The sequence below is a fragment of the Somniosus microcephalus genome, unplaced genomic scaffold (genome assembly GCF_052327205.1).
Source record: "Somniosus microcephalus isolate GS21.2 unplaced genomic scaffold, FLI_Smic_1.0 unresolved_chr7, whole genome shotgun sequence".
Taxonomy (NCBI): Eukaryota; Metazoa; Chordata; class Chondrichthyes; order Squaliformes; family Somniosidae; genus Somniosus; species Somniosus microcephalus.
Window position 1 is genome coordinate 41,042,816 of NW_028225185.1, and position 23,768 is coordinate 41,066,583.

The window sequence follows — 23,768 nt, forward strand, 5'->3', positions numbered from 1 at the left end:
CGACGTGTCCCAGATGCTCGGTCACTCTGTCATCACCACCGTCACCAAGACCAACAACACCTTCGGCTTCACCATCGCCGGCGGCAACCGGCCCACTGAGCTGCTGCAGGTGGTGAGCGTGGCGACGGGAGGGCCGGCCGATCGCAGCGGTGACATGGAGATCCGTGAGTGAACCCGCGGGACACCGAGTCTGTACGAATGGCCAGTGAACTTCAATATAGATCAGTGTAAGGTGGTACGGTTTGGTAGGAGGAATAAGGAGGCCACCCACTCCTTGGAAAGTAAGGGGGAGAAATTCGGCATCGCCCTGTTTGGGGCGCAATTATCGTCCGGGCGCCAAGTTTAGCGCCTGGCGCTAATTACCGCCTCTGACTGCAGACTTGGCTTTTATCACCCCTGGAGGTGATTGGAGCGCTAAATCAGGCGTTACACACCTGTCTTAAGGCGCTAACGCCGAGGAGCGAGGCGCTACCTCAGAGCGCGGGCGAAGCTTGATGTAATAAAACTTGGTGCGAGCATAAAGCAAGGCTTTAGAACATGGCGGTCTAGTTGTACTTCACTAGTACCTTGTCTTACAAAATGTCCCTGGCAAGCTGGGCCCACGCCCGAGTATTTATACTCCTTGGACAGCGCCACCAGCTGGCCGTCCAGCGTTATTTCACGAGTAGTTTCTTGATGAATGATGAGATTTATAACAAAGCTCATGTGATGTCAGTCAGCAATGGAACACAGACACACTGGCGCCGGACAGTTCTTAAAGGGGAGGGTCGATCTTGGTCTCCATCCACACCCTGCTCATTGCAGCCTTGAATCTCGGCCTGGAGAGACCTGTACATCCAATCTGCTGGAAAGAACAATGGAGAGGCCCAGGGAAAGAGCTCAGAGTGCAGCCCCCATAGTCTTCTAAATCGATGCCAGGAAGGTCAAATCAAAATGAACCAGCAAAGTGTTGCTCAGTACCCAAAACCCTTTCACACAGCGTTGACTCTCTGCAGAAGTCTCTCTCCCTCTCAGAATGCGTGGTGCAAAAATGTCGCCAACAAAAAAAGACAGGACGCGGTCGCCTTTAAATAGCGCTCCCCCAGTCCCTTCCCGACTGCAAAACGCTCCCCTCAACCTGTCGTTGCTAGCGGCAGGCGGTAAGGCAGGGGGCGCCACTCAATATCCGGTCCGGGGCGTTGCGCGCTCGACTGACGTCATGATCTGCCGGCGCAGGAGATCGTGGCGGTAGTGTTTAGCGCGGCCACAAAATGTCTGGTCAATTTCGCAAGCGGCGCAAACATCGCCGCGCCCGGGCGCTAGTTGCTTTGTGCCCCATTAGCGCGCGTTAACGGGAGGCGCAAAGCAACCGAATTTTTCCCCCCTAAGAGTCTAAATGGGGTAGAGGAGCAGAGGGATCTGGGCATACAGGTACACAATTCACTAAAAGTAGCAACACAGGTTAACAAGTCAATTAAATATGCAAACCAAGCACTGGGGTTTATTTCTAGAGGGATAGCATTGAAAAGTGGAGAAATTATGCTCAACTTGTACAGAACCTTGGTTAGACCACACTTGGAGCACTGTGCACAGTTCTGGTCTCCATATCACTCTTGGAGCACTGTGCACAGTTCTGGTCTCCATATCACACTTGGAGCACTGTGCACAGTTTTGGTCTCCATATCACACTTGGAGCACTGTGCACAGTTCTGCTCTCCATATCACACTTGGAACACTGTGCACAGTTCTGGTCTCCATATCACACTTGGAGCACTGTGCACAGTTCTGGTCTCCATATCACACTTGGAACACTGCGCACAGTTCTGGTCTCCATATCACACTTGGAGCACTGTGAGCAGTTCTGGTCTCCATATCACACTTGGAGCACTGTGCACAGTTCTGGTCTCCATATCACTCTTGGAGCACTGTGCACAGTTTTGGTCTCCATATCACACTTGGAGCACTGTGCACAGTTCTGGTCTCCATATCACACTTGGAACACTGTGCACAGTTCTGGTCTCCATATCACACTTGGAGCACTGTGCACAGGTCTGGTCTCCATATCACACTAGGAGCACTGCGCACAGTTCTGGTCTCCATATCACACTTGGAGCACTGTGCACAGTTCTGGTCTCCATATCACACTTGGAGCACTGTGCACAGTTCTGGTCTCCATATCACACTTGGAGCACTGTGCACAGTTCTGGTCTCCATATCACATGGAGCACTGTGCACAGTTCTGGTCTCCATATCACACTTGGAGCACTGTGCACAGTTCTGGTCTCCATATCACACTTGGAGCACTGTGCACAGTTCTGGTCTCCATATTATAAAAAGGATATAGAGGCACAGGAGCAGGTGCAATAATGATTTACAAGGGTGATACCAGAACTGAGAGGTTATAAGTATCAGGAAAGATTGAACAATAAAAATAAGGGGGAGAAGACTGAGGGGTGACCTGATAGAGGTCTTTAAGATTATGAAGGGGTTTCGATAGGGTAGACGTAGAGAAGATGTCTCCACTTGTGGGGGAGACCAGAACTAGGGGCCATCAATATAAGAGAGTCACTAATGAATCCAATCGGGAATTAAGGAGAAACTTCTTTACCTCAGAGAGTGGTGAGAATGTGGAACTCGCTACCACAGGGAGTGGTCACAGATGCATTTAAGGAGAAAGCTGGATAAACACATGAGGGAGAAAGGAATAGAAGGATATGGTGATGGGGTGAGATGAAGAGGGGCGGGAGGAGGCTCGTGTGGAGCAGGAACACCGGCATAGAGCAGAGTGGCCGAATGGCCTGTTTCCGTGCTGTAGCCATGATGTAATTGGATGTTGTAAATTCAGGGCGCGGGGCATAGTGGTTAGCACTGTTGCCTCACAGCGCCAGGGACCCGGGTTCGAATCCAGCCTCGGGCGACTGTCTGTGTGGAGTTTGCACATTCTCCCCGTGTTTGCGTGGGTTTCCTCCGGGTGCTCCGGTTTCCTCCCACAGTCCAAAGATGTGCGGGTTAGGTTGATTGGCCATGATAAAAAAAAATTGGCCCTTAGTGTTAGGGGGGATTAAATATGTGGGGTTATGGGGTTACGGGGATAGGGCTTGGGTGGGATGGCTGTCGGTGTAGGGACCGGGTGCTAGGGTTTGGATGATCAGCCATGATCTCGTTGAATGGTGGAGCAGGCTCGAAGGGCCGAATGGCCTACTCCTGCTCCTAGTTTCTATGTTTCTATGTTTCTATGACCAGCTGACTCTCTTTCTCTATTGGCCGCAGATGACATCATCGTGGCGATCGACACGGCCTCGGTGCTGGGATCCACGCACAACCAGGTGGTGCGCCTCTTCCAGGCCGTGCCCAACGGCGCCAGCGTCGAGCTGCGCCTGCGGCGCGGCTACCCGCCCCTCTACAACGTGGAGCCCCGCCTGCTGTCGGAGGTGAACGCCCGGGCGGCGAGCAGCCTCCCCGCCCCCGCCCTGGTGCTGCTCCCGGTGCCCATCATGCAGAGCCCCGCTGGCCCGGGCTTCGCGGTGGCCAGGGACGCCGGCGGCCTCGCCAGGGTGACGCGGGTCAGCGACCGGCGCTGCTGCCCCAGCCTGGCCGAGGGCGACCTCATCGTCAAGGTCAACGGGCAGCGGGTGCGGGCGCTGAGCGACTGGCAGCTGGAGGAGGTCCTCAGGACGCACACCCGGGCAGGGGACGTGGTGCTCCTGGTCCAGAGGGCAGGTGAGTTGAACTTGGATCGTTCCCTCGGGAGGGGAGTGGGGTACGGGTGAGGAGGCGGCGCTCCCTGCCATCCCAGACAGACCCTCACCATCACGCGCACTGCTTCCTGTAATCCCCCTCGTGCTTTGCAAGATGGAAGATCTCAGCTTCGGAGTTTGGAGCCTTTCCCAGATGGTACACCGTCACGCTGAGGGCACAGTGGCCACAGGTCAGTGCCCCCGCGCCCCCATTCCCAGGTGTGTCACCCTCCCATATCCAGGTGTGTCTCCCTCCCATTCCCAGGTGTGTCTCTCTCCCATTCCCAGCTGTGTCTCCCACCCATTCCCAGGTGTGCCTCTCTCCCATTCCCAGCTGTGTCTCCCACCCATTCCCAGGTGTGTCTCTCTCACATTCCCAACTGTGTCTCCCATCCCAGGTGTGTCTCCCACCCATTCCCAGGTGTGTCTCTCTCCCATTCCCAGGTGTGTCACCCTCCCATATCCAGGTGTGTCTCCCTCCCATTCCCAGGTGTGTCTCCCTCCCATTCCCAGGTGTGTCCCCACCCATTCCCAGGTATGTCTCTCTCCCATTCCCAGGTGTGTCTCTCTCTCATTCCCAGGTGTGTCGCCCACCCATTCCCAGGTGTGTCTCTCTCCCATTCCCAGGTGTGTCTCCCTCCCAATCCCAGGTGTCTCCCTCCCAGTCCCAGGTGTGTCCCCACCCATTCCCAGGTGTCTCCCTCCCATTCCCAGGTGTGTGTCCCCACCCATTCCCTGGTGTGTCTCTCTCCCATTCCCAGGTGTGTCTCCCTTCCATTCCCAGGTGTGTGTCTCTCCCATTCCCAGGTGTATCTCCCATTCCCAGGTGTGTCTCCCTCCCATTCCCAGGTGTGTCTTGCTCCCACTCCCAGGTGTGTCTCCCTCCCATTCCCAGGTGTGTCTCTCCCATTCTCAGGTGTGTCTCCCTCTCATTCCCAGGCGTGTCTCCCTCCCATTCCCAGGTGTGTCCCTCCCATTCCCAGGTGTGTCTCCCTCCCATTCCCAGGTGTGTCTCTCTCCCATTCCCAGTTGTGACTCCCTCCCATTCCCAGGTGTGTCTCCCTCCCATTCCCAGGTGTGTCCCTCCCACTCCCAGGTGTGTCTCCCTCCCATTCCCAGGTGTGTCTCTCCCATTCTCAGGTGTGTCTCCCTCCCATTCCCAGGTGTGTCCCTCCCATTCCCAGGTGTGTCTCTCCCATTCTCAGGTGTGTCTCCCTCTCATTCCCAGGCGTGTCTCCCTCCCATTCCCAGGTGTGTCCCTCCCATTCCCAGGTGTGTCTCCCTCCCATTCCCAGGTGTGTCTCTCTCCCATTCCCAGTTGTGACTCCCTCCCATTCCCAGGTGTGTCCCTCCCACTCCCAGGTGTGTCTCCCTCCCATTCCCAGGTGTGTCTCTCCCATTCTCAGGTGTGTCTCTCTCCCATTCTCAGGTGTTTCTCCCTCCCATTCCCAGGTGTGTCCCTCCCATTCCCAGGTGTGTCTCCCTCCCATTCCCAGGTGTGTCACCCACCCATTCCCAGTTGTGTCTCCCTCCCATTCCCAGGTGTGTCTCTGCCCCATTCCCAGGTGTGTCTCCCTCCCATTCCCAGGTGTGTCTCCCTCCCATTCCCAGGTGTGTCACCCACCCATTCCCAGTTGTGTCTCCCTCCCATTCCCAGCTGTGTCTCTCTCCAATTCCCAGGTGTGTCTCCCTCCCATTCCCAGGTGTGTCTCTCTCCCATTCTGAAGTGTGTCCCTCCCATTCCCAGGTTTGTCTCCTCCCATTCTCAGGTGTGTCTCCCTCTCATTCCCAGGTGTGTCTCCCTCCCATTCCCAGGTGTGTCCCTCCCATTCCCAGGTGTGTCTCCCTCCCATTCCCAGGTGTGTCTCTCTCCCATTCCCAGGTGTATCTCCCATTCCCAGGTGTGTCTCTCTCCCATTCCCAGCTGTGTCTCTGCCCCATTCCCAGGTGTGTCACCCACTCATTCCCAGTTGTGTCTCCCTCCCATTCCCAGCTGTGTCTCTGTCCCATTCCCAGGTGTGTCACCCACCCATTCCCAGTTGTGTCTCCCTCCCATTCCCAGGTGTGTCTCTGTCCCATTCCCAGGTGTGTCAGCCACCCATTCCCAGTTGTGCCTCCCTCCCATTCCCAGCTGTGTCTCCCTCCCATTCCCAGGTGTGTCTCTCTCCCATTCTGAAGTGTGTCCCTCCCATTCCCAGGTTTGTCTCCTCCCATTCCCAGGCGTGTCCCTCCCATTCCCAGGCGTGTCTCCCTCCCATTCCCAGCTGTATCCCTCCCATTCCCGGGTGGGTATCCCTCCCATTACCGGGTGTGTGTCCATCCCATTTCCAGGTGTGTCCCTCCAATTCCCAGGTGCCTCTCTCCCATTGCCAGGTGTCTCCCTCCCATTCCCAGGTGTCTCGCTCCCATTCCCAGCTGTGTCTCTCTCCAATTCCCAGGTTTGCCTATTCCCATTCCCAGGTCTGTCTCCCTCCCATTTCCTGGTGTGTCTCCCTCCCATTCCCAGGTGTCTCCCTCCCAATTCCCAGGTGTGTCTCTCTCCCATTCCCAGGTGTGTGTGTCTCCCCCATTCCCATGTGTCTCCATCCCATTCCCAGGTGTGTCTCTCTCCCATTCCCAGGTGTGTCCCCCTTCCATTCCTAGGTGTGTGTCTCCATCCCATTCCCAGGTGTGTCTGTCCCATTCCCAGGTGCCTCTCTCCCATTGCCAGGTGTCTCCCTCCCATTCCCAGGTGTCTCCCTCCCATTCCCAGGTGTCTCTCTCCCATTCCCAGCTGTGTCTCTCTCCAATTCCCAGGTTTGCCTATTCCCATTCCCAGGTCTGTCTCCCTCCCATTTCCTGGTGTGTCTCCCTCCCATTCCCAGGTGTCTCCCTCCCAATTCCCAGGTGTGTCTCTCTCCCATTCCCAGGTGTGTGTCCCTCCCATTCCCAGGTGTGTGTGTCTCCCCCATTCCCATGTGTCTCCATCCCATTCCCAGGTGTGTCTCTCTCCCATTCCCAGGTGTGTCCCCCTTCCATTCCCAGGTGTGTGTCTCCATCCCATTCCCAGGTGTGTCTGTCCCATTCCCAGGTGTGTCTCTCCCATTCCCTGGTGTCTCCCTCCCATTCCCTAGTGTGTCTCTCTCATTCCCAGGTGTGTCTCTCTCCCATTCCCAGGTGTCTGTCCCTCCCATTCCCAAGTGTTTGTCTCTCCCATTCCCTGGTGTGTGTCTCCCACTCCCAGGTGTCTCCCTCCCATTCCCAGGTGTGTCTCTCTCCCATTCCCATGTGTCTCCATCCCATTCCCAGGTGTGTCTCTCTCCCATTCCCAGGTGTGTCTCCATCCCATCCCCAGGTGTGTCTCTCCCATTCCCAGATGTGTCTCCATCCCATTCCCAGGTGTGTCTCTCTCCCATTCCCAGGTGTGTGTCCCTCCCATTCCCAAGTGTTTGTCTCTCCCATTCCCAGATGTGTCTCCATCCCATTCCCAGGTGTGTCTCTCTCCCATTCCCAGGTGTGTGTCCCTCCCATTCCCAAGTGTGTGTCTCTCCCATTCTCAGGTGTGTCTCTCTCCCATTCCCAGATGTCTCTCTCCCATTCCCAGGTGTCTCCCTCCCATTCCCAAGCGTGTCTCCCTCCCATTCCCAGGTGAGTCTCTCTCCCATTCCCAGATGTCTCCCTCCCATTCTCAGGTGTTTCTCCCTCCCATTCCCAGGAATGTCTCCCTCCCATTCCCAGGAATGTCTCCCTCCCATTCCCAGGTGTGTCCCTCCCATTCCCAGGTGTGTCTCTCTCCCATTCCCAGGCGTGTCTCTCTCCCATTCCCAGGCGTGTCTCTCTCCCATTCCCAGGTGTGTCTCTCTCCCATTCCCAGGTGTGTCTCTCTCCCATTCCCAGGTGTGTCTCTCTCCCATTCCCAGGTGTGTCTCTCTCCCATTCCCAGGTGTGTCTCTCTCCCATTCCCAGGTGTGTCTCTCTCCCATTCCCAGGTGTGTCTCTCTCCCATTCCCAGGTGTGTCTCTCTCCCATTCCCAGGTGAGTCTCTCTCCCATTCCCAGATGTCTCCCTCCCATTCTCAGGTGTTTCTCCCTCCCATTCCCAGGAATGTCTCCCTCCCATTCCCAGGAATGTCTCCCTCCCATTCCCAGGTGTGTCTCTCTCCCATTCCAAGGCGTGTCTCTCTCCCATTCCCAGGTGTGTCTCTCTCCCATTCCCAGGTGTGTCTCTCTCCCATTCCCAGGTGTGTCTCTCTCCCATTCCCAGGTGTGTGCCTCTCCCATTCCCAGGTGTGTGCCTCTCCCATTCCCAGGTGTGTCTCTCTCCCATTCCCAGGTGTGTCTCTCTCCCGTTCCCAGGTGTGTCTCTCTCCCATTCCCAGGTGTGTCTCTCTCCCATTCCCAGGTGTGTCTCTCTCCCATTCCCAGGTGTGTCTCTCTCCCATTCCCTGGTGTGTCCCTCCCATTCCCTGGTGTCTCTCTCCCATTCCCAGGTGTGTCTCTCTCCCATTCCCAGGTGTGTCTCCCTCCCATTCCCAGGTGTGTCTCCCTCCCTTTCCCAGGTGTGTCTCTCTCCCATTCCCAGGTGTGTCTCCCTCCCATTCCCAGGTGTGTCTCCCATTCCCAGGTGTGTCTCCCATTCCCAGGTGTGTCTCCCATTCCCAGGTGTGTCTCCCATTCCCAGGTGTGTCTCCCTCCCATTCCCAGGTGTGTCTCTCTCCCATTCCCAGGTGTGTCTCTCTCCCATTCCCAGGTGTGTCTCTCTCCCATTCCCAGGTGTGTCTCTCTCCCATTCCCTGGTGTGTCCCTCCCATTCCCTGGTGTCTCTCTCCCATTCCCAGGTGTGTCTCTCTCCCATTCCCAGGTGTGTCTCCCTCCCATTCCCAGGTGTGTCTCCCTCCCTTTCCCAGGTGTGTCTCTCTCCCATTCCCAGGTGTGTCTCCCTCCCATTCCCAGGTGTGTCTCCCATTCCCAGGTGTGTCTCCCATTCCCAGGTGTGTCTCCCATTCCCAGGTGTGTCTCCCATTCCCAGGTGTGTCTCCCTCCCATTCCCAGACGTCTTCCTCCCACTCCCAGGTGTCATCCAACTCTGTCACGCGGACTGAAAGCGCCTCCTGATGGCGGATTGTGGGCGGTGCATGTCGCCGAGGCCAGAAGCTGAATGAATAGCAGCCCCGCTAATAGACTCCCCAATAATCTGAGCTCAGCGTCAAGAATCCACCCACAGGGCCCCAGCCAGACCCCCAGACATTTGCCCAAACATTCCCAGGGTTCCTGATGAGACTCCCTCGAAAAAAGGGGTCCCTGATGGGGAGACTCCCTCTATAAAAGGGGTCCCTGATGGGGAGACTCCCTCTATAAAAGGGGTCTGATGGGGAGACTCCCTCTATAAAAGGGGTCCCTGATGGGGAGACTCCCTCTATAAAAGGGGTCCCTGATGGGGAGACTCCCTCTATAAAAGGGGTCCCTGATGGGGAGACTCCCTCTATAAAAGGGGTCCCTGATGGGGAGACTCCCTCTATAAAAGGGGTCCCTGATGGGGAGACTCCCTCTATAAAAGGGGTCCCTGATGGGGAGACTCCCTCTATAAAAGGGGTCCCTGATGGGGAGACTCTCTCTATAAAAGGGGTCCCCGATGGTGAGACTCCCTCTATAAAAGGGGTCCCTGATGGGGAGACTCCCTCTATAAAAGGGGTCTCTGATGGGGAGACTCCCTCTATAAAAGTGGTCCCTGATGGGGAGACTCCCTCTATAAAAGGGGGTCCCTGATGGGGAGACTCCCTCTATAAAAGGGGTCCCTGATGGGGAGACTCCCTCTATAAAAGGGGTCCCTGATGGGGAGACTCCCTCTATAAAAGGGGTCCCTGATGGGGAGACTCCCTCTATAAAAGGGGTCCCTGATGGGGAGACTCCCTCTATAAAAGGGGTCCCTGATGGGGAGACTCCCTCTATAAAAGGGGTCCCTGATGGGGAGACTCCCTCTATAAAAGGGGTCCCTGATGGGGAGACTCTCTCTATAAAAGGGGTCCCTGATGGTGAGACTCCCTCTATAAAAGGGGTATCTGATGGGGAGACTCCCTCTATAAAAGGGGTCCCTGATGGGGAGACTCCCTCTATAAAAGGGGTCCCTGATGGGGAGACTCCCTCTATAAAAGGGGTCCCTGATGGGGAGACTCCCTCTATAAAAGGGGTCCCTGATGGGGAGACTCCCTGTATAAAAGGGGTCCCTGATGGGGAGACTCCCTCTATAAAAGGGGTCCCTGATGGGGAGACTCCCTCTATAAAAGGGGTCCCTGATGGGGAGACTCCCTCTATAAAAGGGGTCCCTGATGGGGAGACTCTCTCTATAAAAGGGGTCCCTGATGGTGAGACTCCCTCTATAAAAGGGATCCCTGATGGGGAGACTCTACAAAAGGGGTCCCTGATGGGGAGACTCCCTCTATAAAAGGGATCCCTGATGGGGAGACTCTACAAAAGGGGTTCTTGATGGGGAGACTCCATCTATAAAGGGTGTGGTGATGGGGGTAATGGGGGGCGATGGAAGTGAGGAAGGGGTAATTGGGAGTTAATTGGTGACGGATTGCCTCTTTATTTGCCACAGTGGAGGGCCCTGTGATTGGCGCACAGCTCTCGCCCGATTCCGTGAGGTGTTCGGCCGACGGTTCAGCTCAACCCCAGGCCGTGTACACGGAGCGCGGCGGCGGAGATGGAGACGGGGCGCTGCGAGTTGGTGCCGGCAGTGGGCAGCTGGACCTAGCTTCCCCCAGCAGTGACAGACTGGAGAAGGCCGAGAGCGGACAGCCTCCCGAGGAAATCAGCCCTTGGCGGGAGGAGGAGGAATTCGGGGTCCTCGCTGTTTCCTTCGAAACGGGATCAATGGACGAGGTGTCGCTGGGTAAGATGGCAAACACTGGGGCAGTGGTCATTAGTCAGTGGGATCAGTTTGGTATTGATACAGGGCTATGGGGAGAGCGGGGCAGTGGGATTAGTTTGGGATTGATACAGGGCTATGGGGAGAGAGCGGGGCAGTGGGATTAGTTTTGGATTGATACAGGGCTATGGAGGGAGAGCGGGGCAGTGGGATTAGTTTGGGATTGATACAGGGCTATGGGGAGAGAGTGGGGCAGTGGGATTAGTTTGGGGATTGATACAGGGCTATGGAGGGAGAGCGGGGCAGTGGGATTAGTTTGGGATTGATACAGGGCTATGGGGAGAGAGCGGGGCAGTGGGATTAGTTTGGGGATTGATACAGGGCTATGGGGGGAGAGCGGGGCAGTGGGATTAGTTTGGGGTTGATACAGGGCTATGGGGAGAGAGCGGGGCAGTGGGATTAGTTTGGGATTGATACAGGGCTATGGGGAGGGAGCAGGGCAGTGGGATTAGTTTGGGAATGATACAGGGCTATGGGGAGAGAGCGGGGCATTGGGATTAGTTTGGGATTGATACAGGGCTATGGGGAGGGAGCAGGGCATTGGGATTAGTTTGGGAATGATACAGGGCTATGGGGAGAGAGCGGGGCAGTGGGATTAGTTTTGGGATTGATACAGGGCTGTGCGGAGAGAGCCGGGCAGTGGGATTAGTTTGGGATTGATACAGGGCTATGGGGAGAGAGCGGGGCAGTGGGATTAGTTTGGGATTGATACAGGGCTATGGGGAGAGAGCGGGGCAGTGGGATTAGTTTGGGATTGATACAGGGCTATGGGGAGAGAGCGGAGCAGTGGGATTAGTTTGGGATTGATACAGGGCTATGGGGAGAGAGCGGGGCAGTGGGATTAGTTTGGGGATTGATACAGGGCTGTGGGGAGAGCGCGGGGCAGTGGGATTAGTTTGGGGATTGATACAGGGCTATGGGGAGAGAGCGGAGCAGTGGGATTAGTTTGGGGATTGATACAGGGCTGTGGGGAGAGCGCGGGGCAGTGGGATTAGTTTTGGGATTGATACAGGGCTATGGGGAGAGAGTGGGGCAGTGGGATTAGTTTGGGATTGATACAGGGCTATGGGGAGAGAGCGGGGCAGAGGGATTAGTTTGTGATTGATACAGGGCTAGGGGGAGAGAGCGGGGCAGAGGGATTAGTTTGGGATTGATACAGGGCTAGGGGGAGAGAGCGGGGCAGTGGGGTTAGTTTTGGGCTTGATACAGGGCTAGGGGGAGAGAGCGGGGCAGTGCGATTAGTTTTATGATTGATACAGGGCTATGGGGAGAGAGCGGGGCAGTGGGATTAGTTTGGGGATTGATACAGGGCTATGGGGAGAGAGTGGGGCAGTGGGATTAGTTTGGGATTGATACAGGGCTATGGGGAGAGAGTGGGGCAGTGGGATTAGTTTGTGATTGATACAGGGCTAGGGGGAGAGAGCGGGGCAGAGGGATTAGTTTGGGATTGATACAGGGCTAGGGGGAGAGCGGGGCAGTGCGATTAGTTTTATGATTGATACAGGGCTATGGGGAGAGAGCGGGGCAGAGGGATTAGTTTGTGATTGATACAGGGCTAGGGGGAGAGAGTGGGGCAGAGGGATTAGTTTGGGATTGATACAGGGCTAGGGGGAGAGCGGGGCAGTGCGATTAGTTTTATGATTGATACAGGGCTAGGGGGAGAGAGCGGGGCAGTGGGATTAGTTTGGGGATTGATACAGGGCTATGGGGAGAGAGCGGGGCAGTGGGATTAGTTTGGGGATTGATACAGAGCTATGGGGAGAGAGCGGGGCAGTGGGATTAGTTTGGGGATTGATACAGGGCTATGGGGAGAGAGCGGGGCAGTGGGATTAGTTTGGGGATTGATACAGGGCTATGTGGAGAGAGCGGGGCAGAGGGATTAGTTTGGGATTGATACAGGGCTAGGGGGAGAGAGCGGGGCAGAGGGATTAGTTTGGGATTGATACAGGGCTATGGGGAGAGCGCGGGGCAGTGGGATTAGTTTGGGATTGATACAGTGCTATGGGGAGGGTTGTGCTGGAGAGTGTCTGAGGAAGTGTGCTGGTTGCTATCAGATCTAAAATGCTGGAGTTCATTATAAAAGATGTAATAGCAGAGCACTTGGAAAACAGTGACAGGATCGGACAAAGTCAACATGGATTTACAAAAGGTAAATCGTGCTTGACTAATCTACTGGAATTTTTTAGCATGTAACTGGTAAAATAGATAAGGGAGAACCAGTGGATGTGGTGTATTTGGACTTTCAGAAGGCTTTCGATAAGGTCCCGCATAAGAGATTAGCGTGTAATGTTAAGGCACATGGGATTGGGAGCAAGGTATTGACTTGGATAGAGAACTGGTTGGCAGACAGAAAGCAAAGAGTTGGAATAAACGGGTCTTTTTCCGAGTGGCAGGCAGTGACTAGTGGGGTACCGCAGGGATCAGTCCTTGGACCCCAGCTATTCACAATATATATTAATGATCTAGACAAGGGAACTCGATGTAATATCTCCAAATTTGCAGACGACACAAAGCTGGGTGGGCGTGTGTGCTGTGAGGAGGATGCAGAGAAACTCCAGGATGATTTGGACAGGTTGGGTGATTGGGCAGAAGCATGGCAGATGCAATATAACGTGGATAAATGTGAGGTTATCCACTTTGGTGGCAAAAACAGGAAGGCAGATTATTATCGAAACGGCTATAGATTGGGAGGAGGGGAAGTGCAACGAGACCTGGGTGCCCTTGTGCACCAGTCGATGAAGGTAAGCATGCAGGTGGTTAAGAAGGCAAATGGTATGTTGGCCTTCGTAGCGAGAGGGTTTGAGTACAGGAACAAGGATAGAAACATAGAAACTAGGAGCAGGAGTAGGCCATTCGGCCCTTCGAGCCTGCTCCGCCATTCAACGAGATCATGGCTGATCATCCAAACCCTAGCACCCGGTCCCTACACCGACAACCATCCCACCCAAGCCCTATCCCCGTAACCCCACGTATTTAATTCCCCCTAACACTAAGGGCCAATTTTTTAATCATGGCCAATCAACCTAACCCGCACATCTTTGGACTGTGGGAGGAAACCGGAGCACCCGGAGGAAACCCACGCAAACACGGGGAGAATGTGCAAACTCCACACAGACAGTCACCCGAGGCCGGATTTGAACCCGGGCCCCTGGCGCTGTGAGGCAACAGTGCTAACCACTATGCCACCGTGCTGCCCTTGCTGCAGTTGTACAGGGCCTTGGTGAGATCACACCTTGAGTATTGTGTGCAGTTTTGGTCGCCTTATCTGAGGAAGGATGTTCTTGCCATGGATGGAGTTCAGCGAAGATTCACCAGGCTGATACCTGGGATGGCAGGAATGATGTATGAGGAGAGATTGGGACGATTAGGCTTATACTCACTGGAGTTTAGAAGAATGAGAGTGGATCTCATTGAAACTTATAAAATTCTGACAGGACTAGACAGACTAGATGCAGGAAGGATGTTCCCGATGGTCGGGGAGTCCAGAACCAGGGGTCACAGTCTAAGGATAAGGGGTAAGCCATTTAGGACAGAAATGAGGAGGAATTTCTTCACCCAGAGAGTGGTGAACCTGTGGAATTCTCTACCACAGAAGGCAGTTGAGGCCAATTCATTAAATATATTCAAGAAGGAGTTGGATATATTCCTTAAGGCTAAAGGGATCAAGGGATATGGGGAGAAGGCAGGGACAGGGTACTGAATTTGGATGATCAGCCATGATCGCATTGAATGGTGGAGCAGGCTCGAGGGGCCGAATGGCCTACTCCTGCTCCTATCTTCTATGTTTCTATTCCTCCATTCCCTCCTGAAGGCACAGACTTGTACCAGGGTCTGTACGAACCCTCCCTCCTCGGCCCCATTGTGGCCATTCTTGTCACGTGAGCTGTGTGAGTGCAGGTAGCATATCCGACCGTGGTAGGCACCACAGCGAAACCGGGTCCCGTCTCCCCCGCGACCTCCATCACCGCGACCTTTCCATCCAGGGTCACCGGACTGCGGTCAGGAGCCGGAACCCTGGCCCATCATTCCTTCCTCTCCCTAACTTCCAGGTCGGAGCCGCTAACTCAGCACAGGCCCCGTAATGAAGCCTGGGCCTTTCCTGCTCATGCGTGCGTGGGCCTCAGATTGAGGAGAGGGGGGGTGGGGGTGCGGGTGGGAATATTGACTTGAGATAATGAAGCAGGGTGCGCGAGGTCAATCTTGTGATGTTTTGACCAGTGGAGCAGCACGGGCTGTGGGCAATTAGTATGTAGATCAGGGGCGGCCCGCATTCCGTCTCAGTGAGCGAGCGTCGCACCGTGTGAAGGCCCGAGACCTCCCACCGGCCCCGGGCAGGATTTCCCAGCAAAGGGAGGGGGAAGGATGTTTGAACGAGCGCAAGCCATGCTCAAGAAAGTCACTCGGCTGAAAGGTAAGGCCTTAGGCAGGCTTTCTGTCAGGATGGGGAACAGTGAGAGACTCACAGGAAACGCAGAGAGCTGGCATGCAGGTACAGCGAGCAATAAGGAAGGCAAATGGCATGTTGGCCTTTATTGCAAAGGGGGTTTGGAGTATAAGAGTGAGGGAGTCTCGCTACAATTGTACAGGGCCTTGGTGAGACCACACCTGGAGTACTGTGCACAGTTTTGGTCTCCTTATCGAAGAAAAGACATACTTGCGTTGATTGATCCCTGGGATGACAGAAACATAGAAACATAGAAGATAGGAGCAGGAGTAGGCCATTCGGCCCCTCGAGCCCGCTCCGCCATTCAATGAGATCATGGCTGATCGTCCAAATTCAGTACCCTGTCCCTGCCTTCTCCCCACATCCCTTGATCCCTTTAGCCTTAAGAAATATATCCAACTCCTTCTTGAATATATTTAATGAATTGGCCTCCACTGCCTTCTGTGGTAGAGAATTCCACAGGTTCACCACTCTCTGGGTGAAGAAATTCCTCCTCATCTCAGTCCTAAATGGCTTACCCCTTATCCTTAGACTGTGACCCCTGGTTCTGGACTCCCCCGCCATCGGGAACATCCTTCCTGCATCTAGTCTGTCCAGTCCTGTTAGAATTTTATAAGTTTCGATGAGATCCCCTCTCATTCTTCTAAACTCCAGCGAGTATAAGCCCAATTGACACAATCTCTCCTCATACGTCATTCCTGCCATCCCAGGTATCAGCCTGGTGAATCTTCGCTGCACTCCTTCCATGGCAAGTGTAATGCATGTACCTTTAAGGGGGAGAACTACTTTTTACAGCTCCTGTATCCTGTAGTACCGGCAGTGACCACACCTGTATATAAACCCTGAGTAGTGATCTGTACAGTCAGTTGCAGTTTGAACCCTCATTCAGGGAACACCTGTTGAATCGTTCCCTGCAGTCTGATTATTGAAGGACACAACATTAAGATACACGGATGTAACATTGGCGACAAGCAGATTCGAACCTACCTGCAACTCTGCATCACCTCCCAGGGATTCGCTCCTGGAGAACAGTGGAAGGAGGTCGAGTCCAGAAGCACGGGCGTCGACCACGGGCAACCGCCCAGTCATCCAGCGGAGATTTGAGCATCGCAGGGGAGGCTGTCAAGAGCCAGGCTTGGCTTTCCAGTCACGGTGGTCCAGCGAAACGGGCTGGCAACAGGTACTGCGCAGACCCTTCCCGGACAGCGGCGGCTAGAGCCGACCGAGCGGCACAGAAAAAGGCCGAGCAGCGTCGACGGGGGAGAGAGAGAGGGCAGAGCGCACGGGGCGCAGCCGGTGTTCAGGACCGAGCGGCGTCAACGGGGGAGAGAGACGAGAGAGAGTAGAGTGCAGCCGGTGTTCAAGGGCCGAGCAGCGTCAACGGGGGAGAGAGGCGCGCAGGAAAACGCGAGGCGCTGCCATTGCCACGAGGACCGCAGAGAGCGGCATTGGCAGCAGCGCAGGAGCAGCGCACGAAACCCACAGGGCGTCGCCATTTGCCACGAGTACCACCGAGAGTGGCGTTGGCAGCAGCGTGGGAGACGCCATTTTAAGCCGCAGTGGGGAAGAAAGGAAAGCGCAGGAGACGCCATTTTAAGCCGCAGCGGGGAATATTTCATTCGACTATAATTGAATGCTTGCCAGTAACTAACGCTGGTATAGAGAAGGAGACCCGAAATGACCCGACACTGTCTCGGGTATATGACTTGACGGTGAAGGGATGGCCAGCACATGGCGACTCACTGTTGCCAGCATTCTCATCCAGAAGAGAACAGCTGTCAGTATGCCAGGGGACCTTGATGTGTGGATCCCGAGTGGTAATTCCACCCAAGTTAAGGGAGAGAGTGCTCAATGAGCTTCACGAAGGTCATCTGGGAGGGGTGAAAATGAAAAGCCTTGCTAGGGCTTATGTGTGGTGGCCGGGGATCGATCAGCAAATCGAGGACCTGACAAAGCTGCTCAGGATGCCAGAAGGTCCAAAATGCACCACCACATGCCCCTCTACACCCATGGGAGTGGCCCTCATCTCCATGGCAACGGGTGCATATTGATTTTGCTGGTCCATTCATGGACTCAATGTTTTTAATAGCCGTGGATGCGCACTCGAAATGGCCTGAGGTGATCAAAATGTCCTCCACCACCACGGAGAAAACTATTGCAGTCCTACGGACCATTTTTGCCAGGAACGGCTTGCCAGAGCAGATTTGCTCTGATAACGGACCACAGTTTGTGTCCGAAGAGTTTCGAAGATTTATGAAAAGGAATGGGGTAAGGCATTACACATCCGCCCCGTATCATCCAGCCACAAATGGATTGGCTGAGAGGTTCGTACAAACCTTTAAAAAAGCAGTAAAGGCCATGTGCGATGACGACATTCCACTGCAGCATAAGGTGGACAATTTCCTGTTAGCCTACAGAAATGCGACACATGCAGTCACCAACCAGGCCCCGGCCATGATGTTCTTTAACCGAAGGTTGAGATCTCGTCTGGATTTGCTCAGACCAAATGTACGAAGAGATGTTGAGAGTAAGCAATTCCAACACATCAATGAGAAGCCGACAAGGAGCTTTAATGTAGGGCAACCAGTCTTGGCCCGCGACTACTGAACAGAGAAATGGCAACCAGGAACGATATGCACACGGCAGGGGCCACTAATGTACACAGTGGATGTTGGGGAGAACATTGTGAGACGCCATGTCGACCAGATCCTAGAGTCACAGGAACGAGTCAACCCCATGTCTCGGCCATACGTACCTGGTGAGGAACCCGACGTACAGGTCGCATCTACCTCAGAAACAATAGCATTGGAAGCTGATGAATCAACTGACGACAGGGTGTTAGAATCGCCTCCGCACCAAGAGCGAGACACTCGGGAAAGGCGTTATCCAGAAAGAATCAGGAAGCCTCCCCAAAGACTGAATTTATAAATAGACTATTTTCAGTTAATGTTGCATGTTAAAAGTGTTAATTGTAATTAGTTTGATATTTAATTGTTAAATGAGTGTTATGGTACTGTTAATCTAAAAGGGGAGGAATTGTAATGTATGTACCTTTAAGGGGGAGAACTACTTTTTACAGCTCCTATACGCTGTAGTACCGGCAGTGACCACACCTGTATATAAACCCTGAGTAGTGCTCTGTACAGTCAGTTGCAGTTTGAACCCTCATTCAGTAAACACCTGTTGATCGTTCCCTGCAGTCTGTTGTCTAATTATTGAAGGACACAACATTAAGATACACGGATCTAAGAGCAAGAACATCCTTCCTCAGATAAGGCGACCAAAACTGCACACAATACTCAAGGTGTGGTCTCACCAAGGCCCTGTACAACTGCAGCAAGACATCCTTGCTCCTGTACTCGAACCCTTTTGCTATGAAGGCCAACATACCATTTTGCCTTCTTCACCGCCTGCTGCACCTTCAGTGACTGGTGCACAAGGACACCCAGGTCTCGTTGCACTTCCCCTTCTCCCAATCTATTGCCATTCAGATAATAGTCTAGTCTGCCTTTCTGTTTTTGACACCAAAGTGGATAACCTCGCAATTATCCACGTTATATTGCATCTGCCATGCTTCTGCCCAATCACCCAACCTGTCCAAATCATACTGGAGTTTCTCGGCATCCTCCTCACAGCACACACGCCCACCCAGCTTTGTGTCGTCTGCAAACTTGGAGATATTGTGCTGGGAGCAGATTCAATAGTAACTTTCAAAAGGGAATTCAATCTCTACTTAAAAAGGAATGATTCGCAGGGCTGGGGGGAAAGAGCGGGGTTGAGTGGGACTAATTGGAGAGCTCGTTCAAAGAGGCGGCACAGGCACGGTGGGCCGAATGGCCTCCTCCTGTGCTGTGAGATTCTACACCTGGCCATCATCTGTGAAAGCCCAACTTGCCCATTGCAGCACAGGTTAGATACAGAGTAAAGCTCCCTCTACACTGTCCCATCAAACACTCGCAGGACAGGTACAGCACGCGATAGATACAGAGTAAAGCTCCCTCTACACTGTCCCATCAAACATTCCCACGGCAGGTAAAGCATGGGTTAGAAACAGAGTAAAGCTCCCTCTACACTGTCCCATCAAACACGCCCAGGGCAGGTACAGCACGGGTTAGATACAGAGTAATTCTCCCTCTACACTGTCCCCATCAAACACTCCCAGGGCAGGTACAGCACGGGTTAGATACAGAGTACAGCTCCCTCTACACTGTCCCATCAAAGACTCCCAGGGCAGGTACAGCACGGGTTAGATACAGAGTAAAGCTCCCTCTACACTGTCCCATCAAACACTCCCAGGGCAGGTACAGCACGGGTTAGATACAGAGTAAAGCTCCCTCTACACTGTCCCCATCAAACACTCCCAGGGCAGGTACAGCACGGGTTAGATACAGAGTAAAGCTCCCTCTACACTGTCCCATCAAACACTCCCAGGGCAGGTACAGCACGGGTTAGATACTGAGTAAAGCTCCCTCTACACTTTCCCATCAAACACTCCCAGGGCAGGTACAGCACGGGTTAGATACAGAATAAAGCTGCCTCTACACTGTCCCATCAAACACTCCTGGGGCAGGTACAGCATGGGTTTGATACAGAGTAAAGCTCCCTCTACACTGTCCCATCAAACACTCCCAGGGCAGGTACAGCACGGGTTAGAAACTGAGTAAAGCTCCCTCTACACTGTCCCATCGAACGCTCGCAGGACCAGTACAGCATGGGTTAGATACAGAGTAAAGCTCCCTCTGCACTGCCCCATCAAACACTCGCAGGACGGGTACAGCACGCGATAGATACAGAGGAAAGCTCCCTCTACACTGTCCCATCAAACATTCCCACGACAGGTAAAGCATGGGTTAGATACAGAGTAAAGCTCCCTCTACACTGTCCCATCAAACACTCCCAGGGCAGGTACAGCATGGGTTAGATACAGAGTAAAGCTCCCTCTACACTGTCCCCATCAAACACTCCCAGGGCAGGTACAGCACGGGTTAGATACAGAGTAAAGCTCCCTCTACACTGTCCCATCAAACACTCCCAGGGCAGGTACAGCACGGGTTAGATACTGAGTAAAGCTCCCTCTACACTGTCCCATCAAACACTCCCAGGGCAGGTACAGCACGGGTTAGATACAGAGTAAAGCTGCCTCTACACTGTCCCCATCAAACACTCCCAGGGCAGGTACAGCACGGGTTAGATACAGAGTAAAGCTCCCTCTACACTGTCCCATCAAACACTCCCAGGGCAGGTACAGCATGGGTTAGATACAGAGTAAAGCTCCCTCTACACTGTCCCATCAAACACTCCCAGGGCAGGTACAGCACGGGTTAGATACTGAGTAAAGCTCCCTCTACACTGTCCCCATCAAACACTCCCAGGGCAGGTACAGCACGGGTTAGATACAGTGTAAAGCTCCCTCTACACTGTCCTCATCAGACACTCCCAGGGCAGGTACAGCACGGGTTAGATACAGAGTAAAGCTCCCTCTACACTGTCCCCATCAAACACTCCCAGGGCAGGTACAGCACGGGTTAGATACAGAGTAAAGCTCCCTCTACACTGTCCCGTCAAACACTTCCAGGGCAGGTACAGCACGGGTTAGATACAGAGTAAAGCTCCCTCTACACTGTCCCCATCAAACACTCCCATGGCAGGCACAGCACGGGTTAGATACAGAGTAAAGCTCCCTCTACACTGTCCCCATCAAACACTCCCAGGGCAGGTACAGCATGGGTTAGATACAGAGTAAGGCTCCCTCTACACTGTCCCATCAAACACTCCCAGGGCAGGTACAGCACGGGTTAGATACAGAGTGAAGCGCCCTCTAAACTGTCCCCATCAAACACTCCCAGGGCAGGTACAGCACGGGTTAGATACAGAGTAAAACTCCCTGTACACTGTCCCCATCAAACACTCCCAGGGCAGGTACAGCACGGGTTAGATACAGAGTAAAGCTCCCTCTACACTGTCCCATCAAACACTCCCAGGGCAGGTAGAGCACGGGGTCAGATACAGAGTAAAGCTCCCTCCACACTGTCCCCATCAAACACTCCCATGGCAGGCACAGCACGGGTTAGATACAGAGTAAAGCTCCCTCTACACTGTCCCCATCAAACACTCCCAGGGCAGGTACAGCATGGGTTAGATACAGAGTAAAGCTCCCTCTACACTGTCCCATCAAACACTCCCAGGGCAGGTACAGCATGGGTTAGATACAGAGTAAAGCTCCCTCTACACTGTTCCATCAAACACTCCCAGGGCAGGTACAGCACGGGTTAGATACAGAGTAAAGCTCCCTCTACACTGTCCCATCAAACACTCCCAGGGCAGCTACAGCACGGGTTAGATACAGAGTAAAACTCCCTGTACACTGTCCCCATCAAACACTCCCAGGGCAGGTACAGCACGGGTTAGATACAGAGTAAAGCTCCCTCTACACTGTCCCATCAAACACTCCCAGGGCAGGTACAGCACGGGTTAGATACAGAGTAAAGCTCCCTCTGCACTGTCCCATCAAACACTCCCATGGCAGGTACAGCACGGGTTAGATACAGAGTAAAGCTCCCTCTGCACTGTCCCCATCAAACACTCCCAGGGCAGGTACAGCACAGGGTTAGATACAGAGTAAAGCTCCCTCTACACTGTCCCATCAAACACTCCCAGGGCAGGTACTGCACTAGTTAGATACAGAGTAAAGCTCCCTCTGCACTGTCCCATCAAACACTCCCATGGCAGGTAGAGCACGGGTTAGAGACCGAGTACACTGTGCGGTGGTACTGTGGGACGCCCCCAGCGAGCGAAGCTGGCCGACTGGATTGCATGACTGTTTTTTGACACCTCCGTCTTACTTCCGACAGGAGCCTCTAGCAAGTGGGACGCCCGCTTGGTTCACCGAAGATCTCGGAGCCGCTCAGCGCCACGTGACATCACGCGAGGAAGGTACTTTGCATTGGGCTGGTGTCTGAATTTGCGAGATGTTTTTCTGTAGTGAATAAGGAGAAACTGTTTCCAGTGACAGGAGGGTCGGTAACCAGAGGTCACAGATTGAAGATAATCGGCAAAGCAACCAGAGGGGGAGATGAGGAGAATGTTTTTTAGGAGATTTGTTGTGATCTGTAACTACCTTGTAATCGATTCAATAATGGCCCACTTCCCGCGGGTGCAAGCCCCCGACCTGCACTCACCTAGCGCGCCGGCCGTTGAGCTGTGGGCCCGCGTGGGATTCCGATCCTGGGCCTCCTCCAGCTGCCGGCGCACAGTACTTGTGTATCCCAGGGGCGCAGTTAGTTCGATGTGTCCTCTGGGATCACGTGGGCCATGGGGAGCCAATCGGAGCAGGGAATGCTTCGTTCATAAGTTTGACAGGAAGGGCTGTCAAACTTATAAATACTATAAGCCCCAAAACATCACTAAATCTTCAAATACATTTTTTAAAAAGCATCACATTTTTAAAATAACTATAAATTACATAAAATAACTATTTTAAACAATAATTTAAATTTTTGAAAAAATTAATTACATTTTCTAACAGGGCTAAAAATAAACTTATCTTTCTTTAAAGTATTAAAAAATAATAAACCTGTGGAAAAAATGTTTTAATTTTAATTAATTCACCACTGACCTTGTTAAAAGCAGGCCTTGCGACTACTTTTGAAAAGTGTAACTGCTGGAGACTTTCCCTCCCGGGAAAACCTGCAAAAAAAAGCGTAAGTTCGATGCGCACGCGCTGCCTCTCCCGCGCACGCGTTCCACCTCTCAACCCCTTCTTTCTGGGGAAGGGAAGTGCCGGTTTCCCGCGCGTGCGCAGTGCATGCACGAGACCGGCACTTCCGTTGGGCTTACGGGTGAGTACCCCGTGCGTACTCACCCGTGGAGACCCGAAGTTCTGGGCCGACAACTTTCTAAAGGAATTTGGAGATGTAGAATATGCAGGGCTACGGGGAAAGAGCGAGGGACTAATTGGAGAGCTCGTTCAAAGAGCCGGCACACGCACGATGGGCCGAACGGCCTCTTTCTGTGCTGTTTATGAACCGGTTATTCATTTCATTGCTGTTTGTGGGAGCTTGCTGTGTGCAGATTGGCTGCCGCGTTTCCGACATTATAACAGTGACCGCACTTCAAAAAAAGCACTTCATTGGCTGTGAAGCACTTTGAGAACATAAGAAATAGGAGCAGGAGTCGGCCATTCGGCCCCTCGAGCCTGCTCCGCTATTCAATAAGATCATGGCTGATCTTCGACCTCAACTCCACTTTCCTGCCCGATCCCTTGATTCCCCTCGAGTCCAAAAATCTCTCGATCTCGGCCTTGAATATACTCAACGACTGAGCCTCCACAGCCCTCTGGGGGAGAGAATTCCAAAGATTCACCGCCCTCTGAGTGAAGAAATTCCTCATCATCTCAGTCAAAATGGCCGACCCCTTATCCTGAGACTGTGACCCCTGGTTCTAGACTCTCCAGCCAGGGGGGAAACAGCCTCTCAGCATCTACCCTGTCAATCCCTCCTCAGAATCTTATGTTTCAATGAGATCACCTCTCATTCTTTTAAACTCCAGAGAGTATCGGCCCATTCTACTCAATCGCTCCTCATAGGACAGCCCTCTCATCCCAGGAATCAATTTGGGACGCCCTGCGGCTGTGAAAGGCACTGTGGGAATGTGTGTCTTTCTTTCAAAATGCTTTACATTAAAAAAAATGACTGTACAAGTGT

General features: G+C 53.5%; 1 protein-coding gene across 1 annotated transcript in view; it reads left to right on the plus strand.

Moving 5' to 3' along the window:
• LOC147086833 (membrane-associated guanylate kinase, WW and PDZ domain-containing protein 2-like) overlaps positions 1–23,768 on the plus strand; it is a 105,707-nt gene that overhangs the window by 49,677 nt on the left and 32,262 nt on the right. Inside the window, exons 8-11 of the mRNA XM_085979017.1 lie at positions 1–164; positions 3,250–3,699; positions 10,293–10,586; positions 21,918–21,999. The exon at positions 1–164 is cut by the window's left edge and continues 16 nt beyond it. Coding sequence (XP_085835143.1) covers positions 1–164; positions 3,250–3,699; positions 10,293–10,586; positions 21,918–21,999 — 990 coding nt within the window. The remainder of the gene's footprint in view (positions 165–3,249; positions 3,700–10,292; positions 10,587–21,917; positions 22,000–23,768) is intronic.